This window comes from Panulirus ornatus, chromosome 28 (assembly GCF_036320965.1).
Source record: "Panulirus ornatus isolate Po-2019 chromosome 28, ASM3632096v1, whole genome shotgun sequence".
Classification (NCBI taxonomy): domain Eukaryota; kingdom Metazoa; phylum Arthropoda; class Malacostraca; order Decapoda; family Palinuridae; genus Panulirus; species Panulirus ornatus.
In genome coordinates, this window is record NC_092251.1 from 23,864,029 (window position 1) to 23,885,847 (window position 21,819).

General features: G+C 40.7%; 1 protein-coding gene across 1 annotated transcript in view; it reads left to right on the forward strand.

Moving 5' to 3' along the window:
• The window catches only part of LOC139757917 (uncharacterized), a 401,228-nt gene that overhangs the window by 264,765 nt on the left and 114,644 nt on the right, over positions 1–21,819 (forward strand). Inside the window, exons 12-13 of the mRNA XM_071678863.1 lie at positions 12,254–13,104; positions 18,508–18,675. Coding sequence (XP_071534964.1) covers positions 12,254–13,104; positions 18,508–18,675 — 1,019 coding nt within the window. The remainder of the gene's footprint in view (positions 1–12,253; positions 13,105–18,507; positions 18,676–21,819) is intronic.

Genomic DNA, 21,819 nt, shown 5'->3' on the forward strand with positions numbered 1-21,819 from the left:
AAAGGAAAAGTGTTCAAATTACAGAGGTATAAGTTTGTTGAGTATTCCTGGGGAATTATATGGGAGGGTATTGATTTAGAGGGTGAAGGCATGTACAGAGCATCAGATTAGGGAAGAGCAGTGTGGTTTCAGAAGTGGTAGAGGATGTGTGGATCAGATGTTTGCTTTGAAGAATGTATGTGAGAAATACTTCGAAAAAAAATGGATTTGTATGTAGCATTCATGCATCTGGAGAAGGCATATGATAGAGTTGATAGAGATGCTCTTTGGAAGGTATTAAGAGTATATGGTGTGGGAGTTAAGTTGCTGGGAGCAGTGAAAAGTTTTTATTAAGGATGGAAGGCATGTGTACAAGTAGGAAGAGAGGAAAGTGATTGGTTCCCAGTGAATGTCGATTTGCAGCAGGGGTTTTTGATGTCTCCATGGTTGTTTAATTTGTGTATGGATGGGGTAGTTAGGGAGGTGAATGCAAGAGTTTTGGACAGAGGGGCAATTATGTAGTGTGTTGTTGATGAGAGGGGTTAGGAAGTGAGTCAGTTGTTGTTCGCTGATGATACAGCACTGGTGGTTGATTCGGGTGAAAAACTGTAGAAGCTGGTGACTGAGTTTGGTAAAGTGTGTGAAAGAAGAAAGCTGAGACTGAATGTTTATAAGAGCAAGGTTATTAGGTTCAGTAGGGTTGAGGGTCAAGTCAATTGGGAGGTAAGTTTGAATGGATAAAAACTGGAGGAAGTGAAGTGTTTTAGATATTTGGGAATGGATTTAGCAGCGGATGGAACCATGGAAGCAAGAATGAGTCACTGGGTGGGGGACGGAATGAAGATTCTGGGAGCGTTGAAGAATGTGTGGAAGGTGAGAATGTTATCTCGGAGAGCAAAAATGTGTATGTTTGAAGGAATAGCGGTTCCAACAAAGTTATATGGATGCGAGGCCTGGGTTATAGATAGGTTGTGCAGAGGAGGATGGATGTGTTGGAAATGAGATGTTTGAGGACAATATATGATGTGAGGTGGTTTGATCGAGTAAGTAATGAAAGGGTAAGAGAGATGTGTGGTAATAGAAAGAGTGTGGTTGAGAAAGCATAAGAGGGTGTATTAAAATGGTTTGGTCACATGGAGAGAATGAGTAAGGAAAGATTGACCAAGAGGATATATGTGTCAGAGGTGGAGGGAACAAGGAGGAGTGGGAGACCAATTGGAGGTGGAAGGATGGAGTGAAAAAGATTTTGAGCGACTGGCACCTGAGCTTGCAGGAGGGTGAAAGGCGTGCAAGGAACAGAGTGAATTGGAATGATATGGTATACCGGTGTTGACGTGCTGTCAGTGGATTGAACCAGGGCATGTGAAGTGTCTGGGGTAAACCATGGAAAGTTTTATGGGGCCTAGATGTGGAAAGGGAGCTGTGGTTTCGGTATATTACACATAATAGCTAGAGACTAAGTGTGAACGATTGTAGCCTTTGTTGTCTTTTCCTAGCGCTACCTCTTGGGTGCGCGGGGAAGGTGGGTGCCATTTCATGTGTGGTGTGTCGGCGAAGAAATGGAGAGCAGCAAGTATGAATATGTACATGTATATGTCTGTGTATGTATGTGTATGTATACGTTGAATGAGTGTGTTAGTGGTTTTGATGCACGAGACCGGGCTATAGTGATGGGTGATTTGAATGCAAAGGTGAGTAATGTGGCAGTTGAGGGAATAATTGGTATACATGGGGTGTCCAGTGTTGTAAATGGAAATGATGAAGAGCTTGTAGATTTATGTGCTGAAAAAGGACTGGTGATTGGGAATACCTGGTTTAAAAAGAGAGATATACATAAGTATACGTATGTAAATAGGAGAGATGGCCAGAGAGCGTTATTGGATTACGTGTTAATTGATAGGCGCATGAAAGAGAGACTTTTGGATGTTAATGTGCTGAGAGGTGCAACTGGAGGGATGTCTGATCATTATCTTGTGGAGGCGAAGGTGAAGATTTGTAGAGGTTTTCAGGAAAGAAGAGAGAATGTTGGGGTGAAGAGAGTGGTGAGAGTAAGTGAGCTTGGAAAGGAGACTTGTGTGAGGAAGTACCAGGAGAGACTGAGTATAGAATGGAAAAAGGTGAGAACAAAGGAGGGAAGGGGAGTGGGGGAGGAATGGGATGTATTTAGGGAAGCAGTGATGGCTTGCGCAGAAGATGCCTGTGGCATGAGAAGCGTGGGAGGTGGACAGATTAGAAAGGGTAGTGAGTGGTGGGATGAAGAAGTAAGATTATTAGTGAAAGAGAAGAGAGAGGCATTTGGACGATTTTTGCTGGGAAAAAATGCAAATGAGTGGGAGATGTATAAAAGAAAGAGGCAGGAGGTCAAGAGAAAGGTGCAAGAGGTGAAAAAGAGGGCAAATGAGAGTTGGGGTGAGAGAGTATCATTAAATTTTAGGGAGAATAAATAGATGTTTTGGTAGGAGGTAAATAAAGTGCGTAAGACAAGGGAACAAATGGGAACTTAAGTGAAGGGGGCAAATGGGGAGGTGATAACAAGTAGTGGTGATGTGAAAAGGAGATGGAGTGAGTATTTTGAAGGTTTGTTGAATGTGTTTGATGATAGAGTGGCAGATATAGGGTGTTTTGGTCGAGGTGGTGTGCAAAGTGAGAGGGTTAGGGAAAATGATTTGGTAAACAGAGAAGAGGTAGTAAAAGCTTTGCGGAAGATGAAAGCCGGCAAGGCAGTGGGTTTGGATGGTATTGCAATGGAATTTATTAAAAAAGGGGGTGACTGTATTGTTGACTGGTTGGTAAGGTTATTTAATGTATGTATGTCTCATGGAGAGGTGCCTGAGGATTGGTGGAATGCTTGCATGGTGCCATTGTACAAAGGCAAAGGGGATAAGAGTGGGTGCTCAAATTACAGAGGTATAAGTTTGTTGAGTATTCCTGGGAAATCATATGGGAGGGTATTGATTGAGAGGGTGAAGGCATGTACAGAGCACCAGATTGGGGAAGAGCAGTGTGGTTTCAGAAGTGGTAGAGGATGTGTGGATCAGGTGTTTGCTTTGAAGAATGTATGTGAGAAATACTTAGGAAAGCAAATGGATTTGTATGTAGCATTTATGGATCTGGAGAAGGCATATGATAGAGTTGATAGAGATGCTCTGTGGAAGGTATAAAGAATATATGGTGTGGGAGGCAAGTTGTTAGAAGCAGTGAAAAGTTTTTATCGAGGATGTAAGGCATGTGTACGTGTAGGAAGATAGGAAAGTGATTGATTCCCAGTGAATGTAGGTTTGCGGCAGGGGTGTGTGATGTCTCCATGGTTGTTTAATTTGTTTATGGATGGGGTTGTTAGGGAGGTGAATGCAAGAGTTTTGGAAAGAGGGGCAAGTATGCAGTCTGTTGTGGATGAGAGAACTTGGAAAGGGAGTCAGTTGTTGTTTGCTGATGATACAGTGCTGGTGGCTGATTCATGTGAGAAACTGCAGAAGCTGGTGACTGAGTTTGGTAAAGTGTGTGAAAGAAGAAAGTTGAGAGTAAATGTGAATAAGAGCAAGGTTATTAGGTACAGTAGGGTTGAGGGTCAAGTCAATTGGGAGGTAAGTTTGAATGGCGAAAAACTGGAGGAAGTGAAATGTTTTAGATATCTGGGAGTGGATTTGGCAGTGGATGGAACCATGGAAGTGGAAATGAATCATAGGGTGGGGGAGGGGGAGAAAATTCTGGGAGCGTTGAAGAATGTGTGGAAGTTGAAAACATTATCTCGGAAAGCAAAAATGTGTATGTTTGAATGAATAGTGGTTCCAACAATGTTGTATGGTTGTGAGACATGGGCTATGGATAGAGTTGTGCTAGGAGGATGGATGTGCTGGAAATGAGATGTTTGAGGACAATACGTGGTGTGAGGTGGTTTGATCGAGTAAGTAATGTAAGGGGAAGAGGGATGTGTGGTGATAAAAAGAGTGTGGTTGAGAGAGCAGAAGAGGGTGTTTTGAAATGGTTTGGTCACATGGAGAGAATGAGTGAGAAAAGATTGACCAAGAGGATGTATGTGTCAGAGGTGGAGGGAATGAGGAGAAGTGGGGGAGGAAATTGGAGGTGGAAAGATGGAGTGAAAAAGATTTTGAGTGATCGGGTCCTGAACATGCAGGAGGGTGAAAGGCGTGCAAGGAATAGAGTGAATTGGAATGATGTGGTATACCGGGGTCGACGTGCTTTCAATGGATTGAACCAGGGCATGTGAAGTGTCTGGGGTAAACCATGGAAAGTTCTGTGGGGCCTGGATGTGGAAAGGGAGCTGTGGTTTCGGTGCATTATTACATGACAGCTAGAGACTGAGTGTGAATGAATGGGGCCTTTGTTGTCTTTTCCCAGCGCTACCTCGCACACTTGAGGGGGGAGGGGGTTGTTATTCCATGTGTGGTGAGGTGGCGATGGGAATGAATAAAGGCAGACAGTATGAATTATGTACATGTGTATATATGTATATGTCTGTGTGTGTATATATATATATACAGTGAGTTGTATAGGTATGTATATTTGCGTGTGTGGACGTGTATGTATATGCATGTGTATGTGGGTGGGTTAGGCCATTCTTTCGTCTGTTTCCTTGCGCTACCTCGCTAACACGGGAGACAGCGACAAAGCAAAATAAATAAATAAATAAATAAATAATAATACATATACATATATGCGTGTCGGCATTTATGTATATTCATGTGTATGTGGTTGGGTTGTTCCATTCTCTCATCTGTTTCCTTGCATTACTTCGATATCTTGGGAGACAGCGACAAAGTGTAATGAAATAGATAAATAAAAATATTTATTAAACAAAACCTTCAAAATGCTCATTCCATCTCCTTCTCACTTCATCACTGCTTGTTATTTCCTCCCCTTTAGCCTCTTCACTGATATTCCCATTTGTTCTCTTGTCTTACGCACATTATTTACCTCCTTCCAAAACATCATTTTGTTCTCCCTGAATTTTATAGATACTCTTTCACCTCAACTCTTATTTGCCCTATTTTTCATCTCTCGCACCTTTCTCTTGACTTCCTGCCTCTTTCTTTTACATATCTCCCAGTCATTCGCACTACTTTCCTGCAAAAATTATCCAAACGCCTCTCTCTTCTCTTCTCTTCTCTTTCACTAACAATCTTACTTCTTCATCCCACCAGATATAGGGTGGCAGAAATAGGGTGTTTTGGTCAAGGTGGTGTGCGAAGTGAGAGGGTCAGGGAGAATGGTTTGGTAGAGAAGAGGTAGTGAAAGCTTTGTGGAAGATGAAAGCCAGCAAGGCGGCAGGTTTGGATGGTATTGCAGTATAATTTATTAATAAAGGTGGTGACTGTGTTGTTGACTGGTTGGTGAGGATATTCAATGCATGTATAGTTAGTTCAAGGTGAAGTGCCTGAGCATTGGCGGAATGCATGTAAAGTGCCATTGTACAAAGGCAAAGGGATAAAGGTGTGTTCATGTTACAGAGGTATAAGTTTGTTGAGTATTCCTGGTAAATTATATGGGAGGGTATTGATTGAAAGGGTACAAGCATATACAGAGCATCAGATTGGAGAAGAGCAGTGTGGTTTCAAAAGTGGTAGAGGATGTGTGGATTAGGTGTTTGCTCTAAAGAATGTATGTGAGAAATACTTAGAAAAACAGATGGATTTGTATGTAGCAGTTATGGATCTGGAGAAGGCATATGATAGAGTTGATAGAGATGCTCTTTGGAAGGTATTAAAGAGTATATGGTGTGGGAGGCAAGTTGCTAGAAGCAGTGAAAAGTTTTTATCAAGGATGTAAGGCATGTGTATGAGTGGGAAGAGAGGAAAGTGACTGGGTCCCAGAGAATGTCAGTTTGTGGCAGGGGTGCATGATGTCTCCATGGTTGTTTAATTTGTTTATGGATAGGATGGTAAGGGAGGTGAATGCATGAGTTTTGGAGAGAGGGGCAAGTATGCAGTCTGTTGTAGATGAGAGAGCCTGGGAAGTGAGTCAATTGTTGTTCACTGATGCTACAGCGCTGGTGGGTGATTCGGGTGAGAAATTGCAGAAATTAGTGACTGAGTTTGGTAAAGTGTGTGAAAGAAGAAAGCTGAGAGTAAATGTGAATAAGAAACAAGGGTATTAGGCTCAGTAGGGTTGAGGGGCAAGTTGATTGGGAGGTAAGTTAAAATGGAGAAAAACTGGAGGAAGTAAAGTGTTTTAGATATCTGGGAGTGGACTTAGCAGTGGATGGAACCATGGAAGCGGAAGTGAGCCACAGGGTGGGGGAGGGGGCGAAGGTTCTTGGAGCATTGAAGAATGTGTGGAAGGCGAGAACGTTATCACAGAGAGCAAAAAGGGTATGTTTGAAGGAATAGTGGTTCCAACAATGTTATATGGTTACGAGGCACAGGCTATAGATAGAGTTGTGTGGAGGAGGGTGGATGTGTTGGAAACTAAATATTTAAGGACAATATGTGGTGTGAGGTGGTTTGATCGAGTAAGTTATGAAAGGGTAAGAGAGATGTGTGGTAATATAAAGAGTGTGGTTGAGAGAGCAGAAGAGGGTTTATTGAAATGGTTTGGTCACATGGAGAGAATGAGTGAGGAAAGATTGACCAAGAGGATATATGTGTCAGAGGTGGAGGGAACGAGGAGAAGTGGGAGACCAAATTAGAGGTGGAAGGATGGAGTGAAAAAGATTTTGAGTAATTGGGGCCTGAACATACAGGAGGTCGAAAGGCATGTAAGGAATAGAGTGAATTGGAATGATGTGGTATACCGGGATCAACATGCTGTCAATGGATTGAACTAGGGCATGTGAAGTGTCTGGGGTAAACAATGGAAAGTTTTGTAGGGCCTGGATGTGGAAAGAGCTGTGGTTCCGGGGCATTACACATGACAGCTAGAGACTGAGTGTGAATGAATGAGGCCTTTGTTGTCTTTTCCTAGCACTACCTTGCATGCGCGGGGGGTGGAGGATGCTGTTTTTCATGTGTGGTGGGGTGGTGACGGGAATGGACAAAGGCAGCAAGTATGAATATGTACATGTGTATATATGTATATGTCTGTGTGTGTATATATATATATACAGTGAGTTGTATAGGTATGTATATTTGCGTGTGTGGACGTGTATGTATATGCATGTGTATGTGGGTGGGTTAGGCCATTCTTTCGTCTGTTTCCTTGCGCTACCTCGCTAACACGGGAGACAGCGACAAAGCAAAATAAATAAATAAATAAATAAATAATAATACATATACATATATGCGTGTCGGCATTTATGTATATTCATGTGTATGTGGTTGGGTTGTTCCATTCTCTCATCTGTTTCCTTGCATTACTTCGATATCTTGGGAGACAGCGACAAAGTGTAATGAAATAGATAAATAAAAATATTTATTAAACAAAACCTTCAAAATGCTCATTCCATCTCCTTCTCACTTCATCACTGCTTGTTATTTCCTCCCCTTTAGCCTCTTCACTGATATTCCCATTTGTTCTCTTGTCTTACGCACATTATTTACCTCCTTCCAAAACATCATTTTGTTCTCCCTGAATTTTATAGATACTCTTTCACCTCAACTCTTATTTGCCCTATTTTTCATCTCTCGCACCTTTCTCTTGACTTCCTGCCTCTTTCTTTTACATATCTCCCAGTCATTCGCACTACTTTCCTGCAAAAATTATCCAAACGCCTCTCTCTTCTCTTCTCTTCTCTTTCACTAACAATCTTACTTCTTCATCCCACCAGATATAGGGTGGCAGAAATAGGGTGTTTTGGTCAAGGTGGTGTGCGAAGTGAGAGGGTCAGGGAGAATGGTTTGGTAGAGAAGAGGTAGTGAAAGCTTTGTGGAAGATGAAAGCCAGCAAGGCGGCAGGTTTGGATGGTATTGCAGTATAATTTATTAATAAAGGTGGTGACTGTGTTGTTGACTGGTTGGTGAGGATATTCAATGCATGTATAGTTAGTTCAAGGTGAAGTGCCTGAGCATTGGCGGAATGCATGTAAAGTGCCATTGTACAAAGGCAAAGGGATAAAGGTGTGTTCATGTTACAGAGGTATAAGTTTGTTGAGTATTCCTGGTAAATTATATGGGAGGGTATTGATTGAAAGGGTACAAGCATATACAGAGCATCAGATTGGAGAAGAGCAGTGTGGTTTCAAAAGTGGTAGAGGATGTGTGGATTAGGTGTTTGCTCTAAAGAATGTATGTGAGAAATACTTAGAAAAACAGATGGATTTGTATGTAGCAGTTATGGATCTGGAGAAGGCATATGATAGAGTTGATAGAGATGCTCTTTGGAAGGTATTAAAGAGTATATGGTGTGGGAGGCAAGTTGCTAGAAGCAGTGAAAAGTTTTTATCAAGGATGTAAGGCATGTGTATGAGTGGGAAGAGAGGAAAGTGACTGGGTCCCAGAGAATGTCAGTTTGTGGCAGGGGTGCATGATGTCTCCATGGTTGTTTAATTTGTTTATGGATAGGATGGTAAGGGAGGTGAATGCATGAGTTTTGGAGAGAGGGGCAAGTATGCAGTCTGTTGTAGATGAGAGAGCCTGGGAAGTGAGTCAATTGTTGTTCACTGATGCTACAGCGCTGGTGGGTGATTCGGGTGAGAAATTGCAGAAATTAGTGACTGAGTTTGGTAAAGTGTGTGAAAGAAGAAAGCTGAGAGTAAATGTGAATAAGAAACAAGGGTATTAGGCTCAGTAGGGTTGAGGGGCAAGTTGATTGGGAGGTAAGTTAAAATGGAGAAAAACTGGAGGAAGTAAAGTGTTTTAGATATCTGGGAGTGGACTTAGCAGTGGATGGAACCATGGAAGCGGAAGTGAGCCACAGGGTGGGGGAGGGGGCGAAGGTTCTTGGAGCATTGAAGAATGTGTGGAAGGCGAGAACGTTATCACAGAGAGCAAAAAGGGTATGTTTGAAGGAATAGTGGTTCCAACAATGTTATATGGTTACGAGGCACAGGCTATAGATAGAGTTGTGTGGAGGAGGGTGGATGTGTTGGAAACTAAATATTTAAGGACAATATGTGGTGTGAGGTGGTTTGATCGAGTAAGTTATGAAAGGGTAAGAGAGATGTGTGGTAATATAAAGAGTGTGGTTGAGAGAGCAGAAGAGGGTTTATTGAAATGGTTTGGTCACATGGAGAGAATGAGTGAGGAAAGATTGACCAAGAGGATATATGTGTCAGAGGTGGAGGGAACGAGGAGAAGTGGGAGACCAAATTAGAGGTGGAAGGATGGAGTGAAAAAGATTTTGAGTAATTGGGGCCTGAACATACAGGAGGTCGAAAGGCATGTAAGGAATAGAGTGAATTGGAATGATGTGGTATACCGGGATCAACATGCTGTCAATGGATTGAACTAGGGCATGTGAAGTGTCTGGGGTAAACAATGGAAAGTTTTGTAGGGCCTGGATGTGGAAAGAGCTGTGGTTCCGGGGCATTACACATGACAGCTAGAGACTGAGTGTGAATGAATGAGGCCTTTGTTGTCTTTTCCTAGCACTACCTTGCATGCGCGGGGGGTGGAGGATGCTGTTTTTCATGTGTGGTGGGGTGGTGACGGGAATGGACAAAGGCAGCAAGTATGAATATGTACATGTGTATATATGTTTATGTCTTTGTATGTAAATGTATGTATACGTTGAAATTTATAGGTATGTATGTGTGCATGTGTGGGCATTTATGTATATACATGTGTATGTGGGTGGGTTAGGTCATTCTTTCGTCTGTTTCCTTGTGCTACCTCGCTGATGCCGGAGACAGCGAGTAAGATGACAAATATAGAAATAGAAAATAAAATGTTTATCACATATTTATAGCATGATGACAAAGAAAACCAATTAACCTGGTCCTCCTATGGGCAAGTGCTGCATGGTCAGCTGCTTTGTTGCCGATCAGCTGTATCTCAAGTCTTGCAGTATTACTGGATACAGAGAGAAATGATATAGTGGTGGACACTGACCCACAAGGCAATTTAAAAAATGCTGTGACCCATGTTGGCTTGGATATGGTTTACAACCGGCAATAGAATGTCTCTTGAACTAGGTTAATAACTCACTCATAATTTGATAATTAGATGGCAATAAAGCTGTAGAACAAATCATTTACTCCAGCCATAGCTATATATTAGGAGGGGTAACACCTGTCTCCCTGTATTGTGAGACAGTAATCACAGCTTTGACATAAATTATTCCCATATGGTAACACTCCTGTGATGGGTAGTGCATGGTGGTGGGTGAAATTAGGCATACCAATCCCCCAAGATATCATTAGTCGTACGTAAAATTTTGGAATATATCAACCCCCACCCGCATAGTTACTGTACTACTATATATTTTATCCTTTTCTTTCATTACATTATCAAATATAGAGGGTTTAATTATATGAATATCAGAAAAAAAATAACCAGAAGTATGTTTTACCAATACTTGCTGTTACACCCTTATAAATGGTTTTCTCCAACCACTTTGCGATACATTCTCTGCTAATCTTTAAAACCTGGAGCCTTTTTCCAGTAAAAGTTGGTCTCATAACAGTTCCATACCTTATCTGGAGATCCACTTTCATGTTCTCAGGAGCCTGTACATCAGCTGTTGCAGTCCCACCTGACAGAGGCACATATTTCAGGTGATACACCTGACAAAAGTAGGAAGCCAGTCCTGGCTAGCAGTAAACTTACTTTCTCTGACTAGCTTTCTTTCTTTGTTCATTAACGCTTCTTAAATCTCAATGGCTTTATTTCTAATCATTTGCCCTGTCATAGAAAACTGTCTTACCAACATTCTTGCATTCAGTTTTTCAGGGCATCCTCCTTCTCATATGTTGGCATCATAAGATTGCCATCTTCAAAATAGATGGCTGAAAATAGGCTTTCCTGATCAATTAGTTTTTTATGGTGCAGAGGCTGCTCCCATTAATGCCATAATTGCTAGCAACTGCTGAAGAGTTGGACTTATGCTCAAGTTCATTCACTATCTTGAACTAGGTAGGTTCTCTTGTACTGGAAATACTCAATAGATGCTTAGGCATAGTGGTGACTGGTTCAAGTGTTCGAGTAGCAAATGATGTGTCCTCACTTTCTTAATGCTAGCAGAGAACTAATGTGGTGGGTAGAATGGCATGTACAGCATCAGCATTCATGGTGCAAGCAAACTGGGGTCGCATTGTATCACAGTGGCTCTTGTTATTATAAAAAGTGTGAGTAATTCAAATGCTCGCACTATATCAAGATTGTTTTATCTATCTATGTATCTGTCTATCTTTAGCACTGATGCCTGTTCCTTACATGCCTTTCTTGCATACACCATTCCATGCATTCTCCCACCATTTCTCTCCCTCCAGTACTCTTCGTTCTTTTTTTCTCATGTTACGGATGGTCTTTCTCACACACTACCTCTCATACACTGTCTTTGTAAACTCCCCTTTCTGCTTTCTTTCCCCATGCCCAAACCACATCAAAGGATTACATTTCATGCCTTCTACCACTCCACAATTCCTTCTCTTTGCATTCCCTGCCATACCAAATCTCTTATACACCCTCTCATTTCTTTCTTCATTCCATCGTCATACCACATGCTCCTTTCAAGTATCTCATTTCCACAGCCTGGAGTCTTACCTCTGTGACTCATTCCATGTCCATACTTCAGCTGCATAGGTCAGGGTCAGGAGGGCTATGCTGTTCCTTAATCCTTTCTTAACCTCCATATGTACACCTCTAACTGCTCTCTCCCTTATCTCTCCTTCCATATCATCAAACGTACCCAGGGTGGATAGCTGCTAAATTCTTAAATTCTTTCACCTCTCGTGGGCCAGAGTTTGGTACACTTTCCTCTTTCACCCTATAAGGTTTTGCAGAATCTATACTTTCACACTTTTTCTTTCCAAACACAATTACTTTACTTTTAGTCACATTTACCTTCAGTTGCCTATGCTTACACACATCATAAAACACACTTGCAGCATGTTGCAACTCCTCCTCCTCTTCTATCAGCAAACAACACAGTATCTTACACAAACTGGATCATGATTAGCCACCATACACAAGCACACTGCATCTCTGCACCCTCTTTCCCTAGTTTTGCTTTCACCTCTCTTATCAGTCCATCCATATTTATGTCAAAAAGTCACGACATCAATTTGAGATACATACTGACACTACAATGATCTTCAACTTTTAGATGTTTTTGGACTTTGGATGTTCAGACGACATCATATATTATACTGTACTTGCCGAAATTTTTAGAAATCAATGTTTGTAATCTAGTTATATTTATAACATTTTCAATGTTTCAGTGTCAGTTGGATCAACTCCATCAGCATCAAAGCCAACTCGAGCCCAGAGTGCCGGATCTGACAGGAGTGCCCCTGCCACTCCTGCTCGTACACCAGTCAAGCCTGCTACCCCCAAGAAAACTCCATCACAAGTTAAAGCTGAGAGTGCTGCTAAGAAGGCAGTGGAAAAAAGCAAGACAACCCCTAGGAGTAAACTCACTCCAAAAACAACTCCATTACACTCCCCAGCTGTTGAGAGCAAACCTCTTCCAGGAACTAAAGAGAAGAAGCCATCTCCATCAAAGGAGGACAAAACCTTAGAGATGAAGTCAAAGATACTGAAAAGTAAAGTAGAAGGGATTAATGATACTGAAAATATTACTGAAATAAAATCAGGAGTAGAATATTTTGATGATGATCTACTGATGGAGGCTGGTTTAACAGTTGACCAACAACAACAACAACCTGGAAAAGAAATAGATGCTCCAGTTGAAACTACATCAGAAGGTTCACAAGCCCTTGTTAAACCTTCAACAGAGCTACCATCCCAGACTGCACCTGAAAAAATGGAGTTTGAGGATAAGCCACAAACTCACACTCAAGAAACTTTAACTGAAGATTATAAGGGTGAATCTGTTGATAAAGTTGTGTCTCAAGAAAAAATAAGTGAGTCTATCACAGAGGAGACATCAGGGAAGTCAAGGGAGGATGAAAGGAATGGTGAACAAGAGAAGACCTTAGCCCAAAAAGCTGCTGAGAAGCCTGTGACTGGGTATGCAACAGAAGAAGAATACAAAGCAGCTCTGGCAGAGAAGCGAAGACTTGCCAGAGAAGCAAAAGAACGGGAACAAGAATTGGAGCGTCAGAGAAAGGTAGTTTTTTTTTCCTTTTTTCCCCAGTAAAGTAAATTTGCCTTCATCAAAGTTTGCTTGAGTGTTGTGGTCATTTGACCATTGTCTGTCAAGAGGTTGTAGATTGTAAATGTAATAATGTTGACAGTGTCCATCTATTACTGTTTCTCAGGCTATGGAATTTGTCTTCCTCATGTAGGCAGAAGGTGAAGACATTCATGCATTGATGATTTATTAAGTAAAGCACTTGAGTGAGATGATTGCTGAATTGCTTTTTGGCTTTCTCATTTTGTGAGAGTGGGTAATACTCTTAGGCTTTGCCCCTTTTCATTGTTCTTGTCCAACTTTATGATAATGTTGATCTGGTTAACTCCTGGCCAAATTTTTTTTTTCTTTCTTTCATACTTGTTCACTGTTCCCCACATTAGTGAGGTAGTGCCATGAACAGACAAATAAAAGGCCTCATTCACTCACATCCGTTCTCTAACTGCTGTGTGTAGTGCACTGAAACTACGTTCCCCATCCACAGCCAGGCCCACAGACCTTTCCATGGTTTCCCCTACCTACTTCATTTACCTTGGTTCAGTCCACTGTCAGTACACTGACCCCCTGTATACCACATTTGTTCCAATCTACCTCATCCCATACTTGCCTTTCTCTCTCCTACATATTCAAACTAGCCCAAAGCACTCAAAACCCCTTGATCTTCATTTTACTCAGAGCTAGAACATTCACCTTCCTTTCCTGAAACACACTATGTATTTCCTTATTCTTGTCATCTTGGTTACAAAATCAAACTGATGAAAATCATCTGAAATTAGTTCATTATTTGACATTGCATGTTGAATGTGGGTAATTATGGGTTCACAAATCATTTCAGTAGATATGAGATGTGTTTTCCGTTTTCACTTCATTAGTTGTGAGTTACATACCTTCTGATTAGTAACCTCTTTGACAAGTAAATTTTTTTTGTTGGCTGTTCTGGCATTGTACTGCTCTTCAAGGCATGTTTTTGTGACCCTGTGGGAATAGGGAAGGTATCCAAATGGAAGTAGATAAATGGTGTTCCTCATTGAGTTTGATAAACTATAAAAAAAGATTCAGTATGGAATATTAAGCTGCTTAAGGGGAAAGAACAACTCAAATTAAGTAGAAAAATTCCTTGAAGAAGGGATTATCCTTGCATTAGTTGCAAGAGAATTGTTCTTGTGGCAACAAGATTGACTACAGAGGTAATAGAAATAGGAAATGGTAGTCATAGCAGAAACCAAGAATCGTTCATGAAGCACAACGGTTACAACTATACACCTTCAAAAACCTCAGCCAGAGCTTTGATGGAACACTGTTTGTTAGGCTTCTTCTGTTCCTTCTTATACTGTAGAAAGTAATGATAGAGGAGAGTTGGATTTCCTTTGCTGCCCCTTCCCTTCTTGATCATTTCACATGACTTACAGGAATTATGTGGATGGTATTCTTTCCATTCATTCCCAAGGATAATAATGATAATAATAACACTAGTAATAATGAAGCTGATGTGAGTCATGGGCCATAAATGCTAAAGTATAGAAGAGGGTAGATGTGTTGGAAATGAAATGTCAGACGACAGTTTGTACTGTGAGGAGGGTTGATCATAAGAAATTACAGGGTATGATAAAAGTGTGTTAGTAAGTAGGGTGTGGTTGGTAGAGCTCAACAGGATGTGCTGATGTGGTTTGAACAAATGGATGTTAGTTAGGAAAGGCTGACTAAGAGGATGTATTTGTCAGAAGTGGGGGAAACAAGGAGTACCTACCTATCAATGAATATCTGTGACAAGATTTAGCCCTAATGGCAGGCCCTGCACATACATACTTACTGCACATCTCGCTTGGTGAATAAAGCTATTCTTAGCTGCCATCTGCACTACATAATTACCTATTCTTAATTCATCTCAGATAGATTTCAACCACATGACAAGTGTACTTTGAAATCTTTCTGTAATTGTTCCATGTATGTTTATTATTTCTTTTGCTGTTATATTGAATAATCATTTAAGTTTCATGGTCATATATGGCCATATATTATTGATTTATTTTTAGTATCTTCCATTGTATTTTTTTACAGTATATATTTTCCTTGTTGAGCCTTTCATGTTTAACACATTGTCTTTTATACATTAAGATATTTTATACCTCTTATATCTTTCTTTTCTTCTTTGTTGGCTGTATAGTAGCAGCTCTTTCAGCCTTTCATGATACTTCATATGATCCATCCATTTGATTTTGTTCATAAAGTGCTTCTAAATTCTCTTTGATTTGCTTATTTCATTGGTGACCATACAACACAGCAGTATTCAGTTTTGCTTGTAGACATACATACATTAAATGCTCTTATCAGTAGATTTCTATTTCGTAAATTGAAAGTTCTCAGAATCATAACTCTCATCACTTGACTTCATAATTTCATCTCAGAATGCTCTCTGAAATCTAGTTTCTCACACTTGAAAACATCCAAATCTTATACATTTGTTCCACTCTATTGCTTGCTCTTTTGGGCTGCTATATGGTACCACAAGTATATTCTTCTCTGTTCCATAATTTACTTGTGCAAATTTCTTTTCTTTCTTTCATACTTGATGTTAAATGCACCAAAACCACTGCTTCATTCCCACATCTAGGACCTAGAGAACTTTTCATTCCTGACATTTCATATTCCCTGGTTCAGTCCATTGACAGCAAGTTGACCCAAGTATACCACATTTTTCCATTTCCCACTATCTTGTGCATGCCTTTTACCCTCATGCATTTTGAGGTCCCCCTGTGATTCGAAATCTTTTTCAGACCCAGATCACTCAAAATCTTTTTCATCCCATCCTTCCATCTCCAATTTAGACTCCCCATTCTCCTTGTTCCCTCCACTTCTGACACATATATCTTCTTTGTCAACCTTCCCTCACTCATTCTCTCCATTGTCCAAACCATTTCAGCACATACTCTTCTGCTCTCTCAGCCACACTCTTTTTTTATTACCACACATCTCTCTCACCCTTTCATTACTTACTCAATCAAACCACTTTACACCCGATGTTGTCCTCAAAAATTTTATTTCCAACACATCCACCCTCCTCTGCACAATTCCAGTGCCTTGCATCCATATAATATTGTTGTGACTACTATTCCTTCAAACATACCCATTTTTGCCTTTCCATATGACATTTTCTCTTTCCACAAATCCTTCAGCACTCTCCAGAACCTTTGCCCCTTCACCCACCCAATGACTTACTTCTGCTTCCATGGTTCCATTTGCTGCCATTCCTTTTCCAGATATCTAAAACATTTCACTTCCTCCATTTTTCTCCATTCAAACTTACATCCTAACTAACTTTTCTCAACTCTGCTGAAACTAATAACCTTGCTTTTATTAACATTCACTCTCGACTCTCCTTTTTCACAGATGCTTCCAAACTCAGTCACCAACTTCTGCAGATTCTCACTTGAATCAGCCACCAGTGCTTTATTATCAACAAACAACAACTGACTCACTTCCCAGGCCCTCTCTTTCCCCCACAGACTGCATACTCACCCATCTCTTCAAGATTTTCACATTCACCTCCCTAACCACCTCATCCATATACAAATTGAACAACCATATTGATATCACACACCCCTGACACAGACCAACCTTCACTTGGAGCCATTCACTCTCCTCTCCTCCTCCTTGTACACAAGCCATGATAAACAATTTTCACTGCTTTTAGCAGCTTACCTACCACACCATATATTTTTAAGACCTTCCACAGGGCATTTCTTTCAACTCAACCCTATGCTTTCTCCAGATTCATGAATGCCACATACAAATCCATATGTTTCTCTAAGTATTTCTTGCACATATTCTTTGAAGCAAGTGCCTAATCCACATGTCTTGAAACCATGCTACTCCTCCCTGGTCTGATTCTCTGTACTTGCCATCACCATCTCAATCAATACCAACCCATACAGCTTACCAGGCATGCTTTACAAACTTATACCTTTATCCTTATCCCCCTTGGAATACTCACCTTTATCTCCCTTGCCTTTCAGTAGCACTAAACATGCATTCTGCCAATCCTCAGGCACCTCACCATGATCTGTACATACATTGAAGATCCTTACCAACCAATTAACAACACAATCACTATCCACTTCAGCCACCTTGCCACATTTCATCTTTCATAAGGTGTTCACCGCCTCTTCTTTCTTCACCAAGTCACTCTCCATGACTCTCTCACTTCGCATACCACCCGACCTAAACACCCTACTTCCCGCCTCTGTATCTTCAAACACATTTAACAGTTCTTTAAAGTACTCACTCTATCTCCTCCTCACTTCATCAATACCTGTTTTTACTTCCCCCTTTTGCCCTCTTCACTGATGTTCTCATTTGTTCTCTTATCTTTTGCACATTATTTACCTTCTTTCCAAAGCATCATCTTATTCTCCCTTAAGTTTACTAATATATTTACTTTTCATCCCTTACATCCACCTCTTTCTTTTTCACCTCCTTCCTGTACAAGAGAATGTACCATAGCAAACTTGTCAAAAACAGTGTCCATTCTCTTTCCCCACATCTCAGTTTCATATGGTATTGTAATACACACCTACTTGGGTTTGCATACTTTTTCCTGGTCCAGATCAGTATTTGCCTTCATTTACATAACTGCTCTTGACCACATTTTTGTAAATTTCTGAAATTTATCATTTTATCAGTTTTTCAACTTTTTTATCTTTGATCAGTATTTCAAGATCTTTAAATCATGCAAAGCTTAGCTAACTAGTTTATACTGTTTGTTTTTAATGTAGATCCTCCTTTATGTATCAGTGTTTCAAATGTTATATTATGAATACAGTTTCTACTCTTTTGTCTCGTCAACTACATCACTGGTTTTGCTATTGCTGCCATTGTCTTTAAAAAAAGTCCATGTGGACTTGGATCTGAGCTCTTTTTAAGCTCATAGATTGCTCTCTTTATATCATTTCCTGATTTCTCAGTATCTAAGACTGAATTGGCTTCATGTTGGTTAAGAAAATGCATCATCTAATTTCCCCTTGTATTTTGAATTGAAAATTTATTTGTATTGTTCAGTTAGTATTGTCCATGTTTCCATGGTCTCATCTTCATAGTTTTCTCCCACATTTACCCTCTAATGTCTCCAAATGGATATTTATGAGAGCTGAGCGATGTCTCTAGATGAACATTTATGCATTGAGTTTCACTCCTCAGTTTCAGGGCTATGCATTGAGCATAGGATATGGATATATCAGGTGGTAAATGCTTTCAAGGGATATTTGAATATGTTGCATCTAGATCAAGAAAGATATGAAAATTTTTTGAGTCATTATCATGATACTTCCTTAACAAAGGAGCATTGCACTGTGGCTTGTGACTTCCTTCTTCTTGTCATTGTAGCTCGAAGAGGAAGAACGTGAAAGAAGAGAGGAAGAAGAATTCTTAAGGATGTTAGAAGAGCAGAAGAAAGCAGAGGAGGAACGTCTTAAGAAAGCTATAGAAGAAGCTGACCGTATCCGTGAAGAAGAAGCAAGGAGGAGAGAGGAGGAGGAAAGGCAAAGAGAAGAGGTAATAAGGACCAGACATAATGATTTTATGTTTTAAAGATAGAGATACACTGTATTGGGGTACAGAAAAGTTCTTGTCTGTATTTAGGCAGTCGGCATTGAAACTCAACATTGTGTTTTCAAGGTTATCATAATAATCTCTCAAACTTTGAACTAGCTAGGATGTTCTGATTGTGGAGGATATCATCAGTTTTAGTGTTATTTCTAACCTTTATCATACAGGCTGAATGTTAAAGCATATTTTGTTGTAGAATTTTCATGTAAAGAATGCCCAGTATTTCTCATATATTAGAAAGACTTGGAGAATGAGCTTTGCTGGAAATAATCCAAATTAACAAAATATATTAAGTTCAATGTCTGCTGATGAGATCAGAGTATCCTCTCAAGTTAGGCTCATAAAGTGCAAGATTTGTCACCAGTAACAGAACCACACACTACTTTGGGTTAGTCTTAGTATTGACAGTTTCGTTGTGATCAGTGCACAGCTAACACAGATTTTTCCAAACAGAATGTGCATATTTGTTGTTGTTGCTGATATGTTGCTTGTCATCCTTCAAGTTATTCTTGAGTGATGCTAGCCAGGTCTTGTTAATCATAACAGTGTCCTACAGAAGGTTCATCTACCTTTTATTTTATTGTTATCCATGCATAACTGGGTGTACAGAATGTGTACAGAATGGAAAAAGGTGAGAACAATGGAAGTAAGGGGAGTGGGGGAGGAATGGGATGTATTTAGGGAATCAGTGATGGATTGCGCAAAAGATGCTTGTGGCATGAGAAGAGTGGGAGGTGGGCTGTTTAGAAAGGGTAGTGAGTGGTGGGATGAAGAAGTAAGAGTATTAGTGAAAGAGAAGAGAGAGGCATTTGGACGATTTTTGCAGGGAAAAAATGCAATTGAGTGGGAGAAGTATAAAAGAAAGAGACAGGAGGTCAAGAGAAAGGTGCAAGAGGTGAAAAAAAGGGCAAATGAGAGTTGGGGTGAGAGACTATCAGTAAATTTTAGGGAGAATAAAAAGATGTTCTGGAAGGAGGTAAATAGGGTGCGTAAGACAAGGGAGCAAATGGGAACTTCAGTGAAGGGCGTAAATGGGGAGGTGATAACAAGTAGTGGTGATGTGAGAAAGAGATGGAATGAGTATTTTGAAGGTTTGTTGAATGTGTCTGATGACAGAGTGGCAGATATAGGGTGTTTTGGTCGAGGTGGTGTGCAAAGTGAGAGTGTTAGGGAAAATGATTTGGTAAACAGAGAAGAGGTAGTAAAAGCTTTGCGGAAGATGAAAGCCGGCAAGGCAGCAGGTTTGGATGGTATTGCAGTGGAATTTATTAAAAAAGGGGGTGACTGTATTGTTGACTGGTTGGTAAGGTTATTTAATGTATGTATGACTCATGGTGAGGTGCCTGAGGATTGGCGGAATGCGTGCATAGTGCCATTGTACAAAGGCAAAGGGGATAAGAGTGAGTGCTCAAATTACAGAGGTATAAGTTTGTTGAGTATTCCTGGTAAATTATATGGGAGGGTATTGATTGAGAGGGTGAAGGCATGTACAGAGCATCAGATTGGGGAAGAGCAGTGTGGTTTCAGAAGTGGTAGAGGATGTGTGGATCAGGTGTTTGCTTTGAAGAATGTATGTGAGAAATACTTAGAAAAGCAAATGGATTTGTATGTAGCATTTATGGATCTGGAGAAGGCATATGATAGAGTTGATAGAGATGCTCTGTGGAAGGTATTAAGAATATATGGTGTGGGAGGCAAGTTGTTAGAAGCAGTGAAAAGTTTTTATTGAGGATGTAAGGCATGTGTACGTGTAGGAAGAGAGGAAAGTGATTGGTTCTCAGTGAATGTAGGTTTGCGGCAGGGGTGTGTGATGTCTCCATGGTTGTTTAATTTGTTTATGGATGGGGTTGTTAGGGAGGTAAATGCAAGAGTCTTGGAAAGAGGGGCAAGTATGAAGTCTGTTGGGGATGAGAGAGCTTGGGAAGTGAGTCAGTTGTTGTTCGCTGATGATACAGCGCTGGTGGCGGATTCATGTGAGAAACTGCAGAAGCTGGTGACGGAGTTTGGTAAAGTGTGTGGAAGAAGAAAGTTAAGAGTAAATGTGAATAAGAGCAAGGTTATTAGGTACAGTAGGGTTGAGGGTCAAGTCAATTGGGAGGTGAGTTTGAATGGAGAAAAACTGGAGGAAGTGAAGTGTTTTAGATATCTGGGAGTGGATCTGTCAGCGGATGGAACCATGGAAGCGGAAGTGGATCATAGGGTGGGGGAGGGGGCGAAAATTTTGGGAGCCTTGAAAAATGTGTGGAAGTCGAGAACATTATCCCGGAAAGCAAAAATGGGTATGTTTGAAGGAATAGTAGTTCCAACAATGTTGTATGGTTGCGAGGCGTGGGCTATGGATAGAGTTGTGCGCAGGAGGATGGATGTGCTGGAAATGAGATGTTTGAGGACAATGTGTGGTGTGAGGTGGTTTGATCGAGTAAGTAACGTAAGGGTAAGAGAGATGTGTGGAAATAAAAAGAGCATGGTTGAGAGAGCAGAAGAGGGTGTTTTGAAATGGTTTGGGCACATGGAGAGAATGAGTGAGGAAAGATTGACCAAGAGGATATATGTGTCGGAGGTGGAGGGAACGAGGAGAAGAGGGAGACCAAATTGGAGGTGGAAAGATGGAGTGAAAAGGATTTTGTGTGATCGGGGCCTGAACATGCAGGAGGGTGAAAGGAGGGCAAGGAATAGAGTGAATTGGAGCGATGTGGTATACAGGGGTTGACGTGCTGTCAGTGGATTGAATCAAGGCATGTGAAGCGTCCGGGGTAAACCAAGGAAAGCTGTGTAGGTATGTATATTTGCGTGTGTGGACGTGTGTAAGTACATGTGTATGGGGGGGGTTGGGCCATTTCTTTCGTCTGTTTCCTTGCGCTACCTCGCAAATGCGGGAGACAGCGACAAAGTATAAAAAAAAAAAAAAAAAGCATAACTGGGTCAACTAGCAGCATAAAGCCTATCTCTCTGTCTCTGTGTTTGTAATGATTATTCCATTCCCACTTCCATAGGGAGATCAGGTACATATAGCCTTCAGAAATCACTCATACATGTCCTCATCCAGTGCCCAGTTTAAGTGAAACATGGATTTCAAAGTGCTTTTTATTT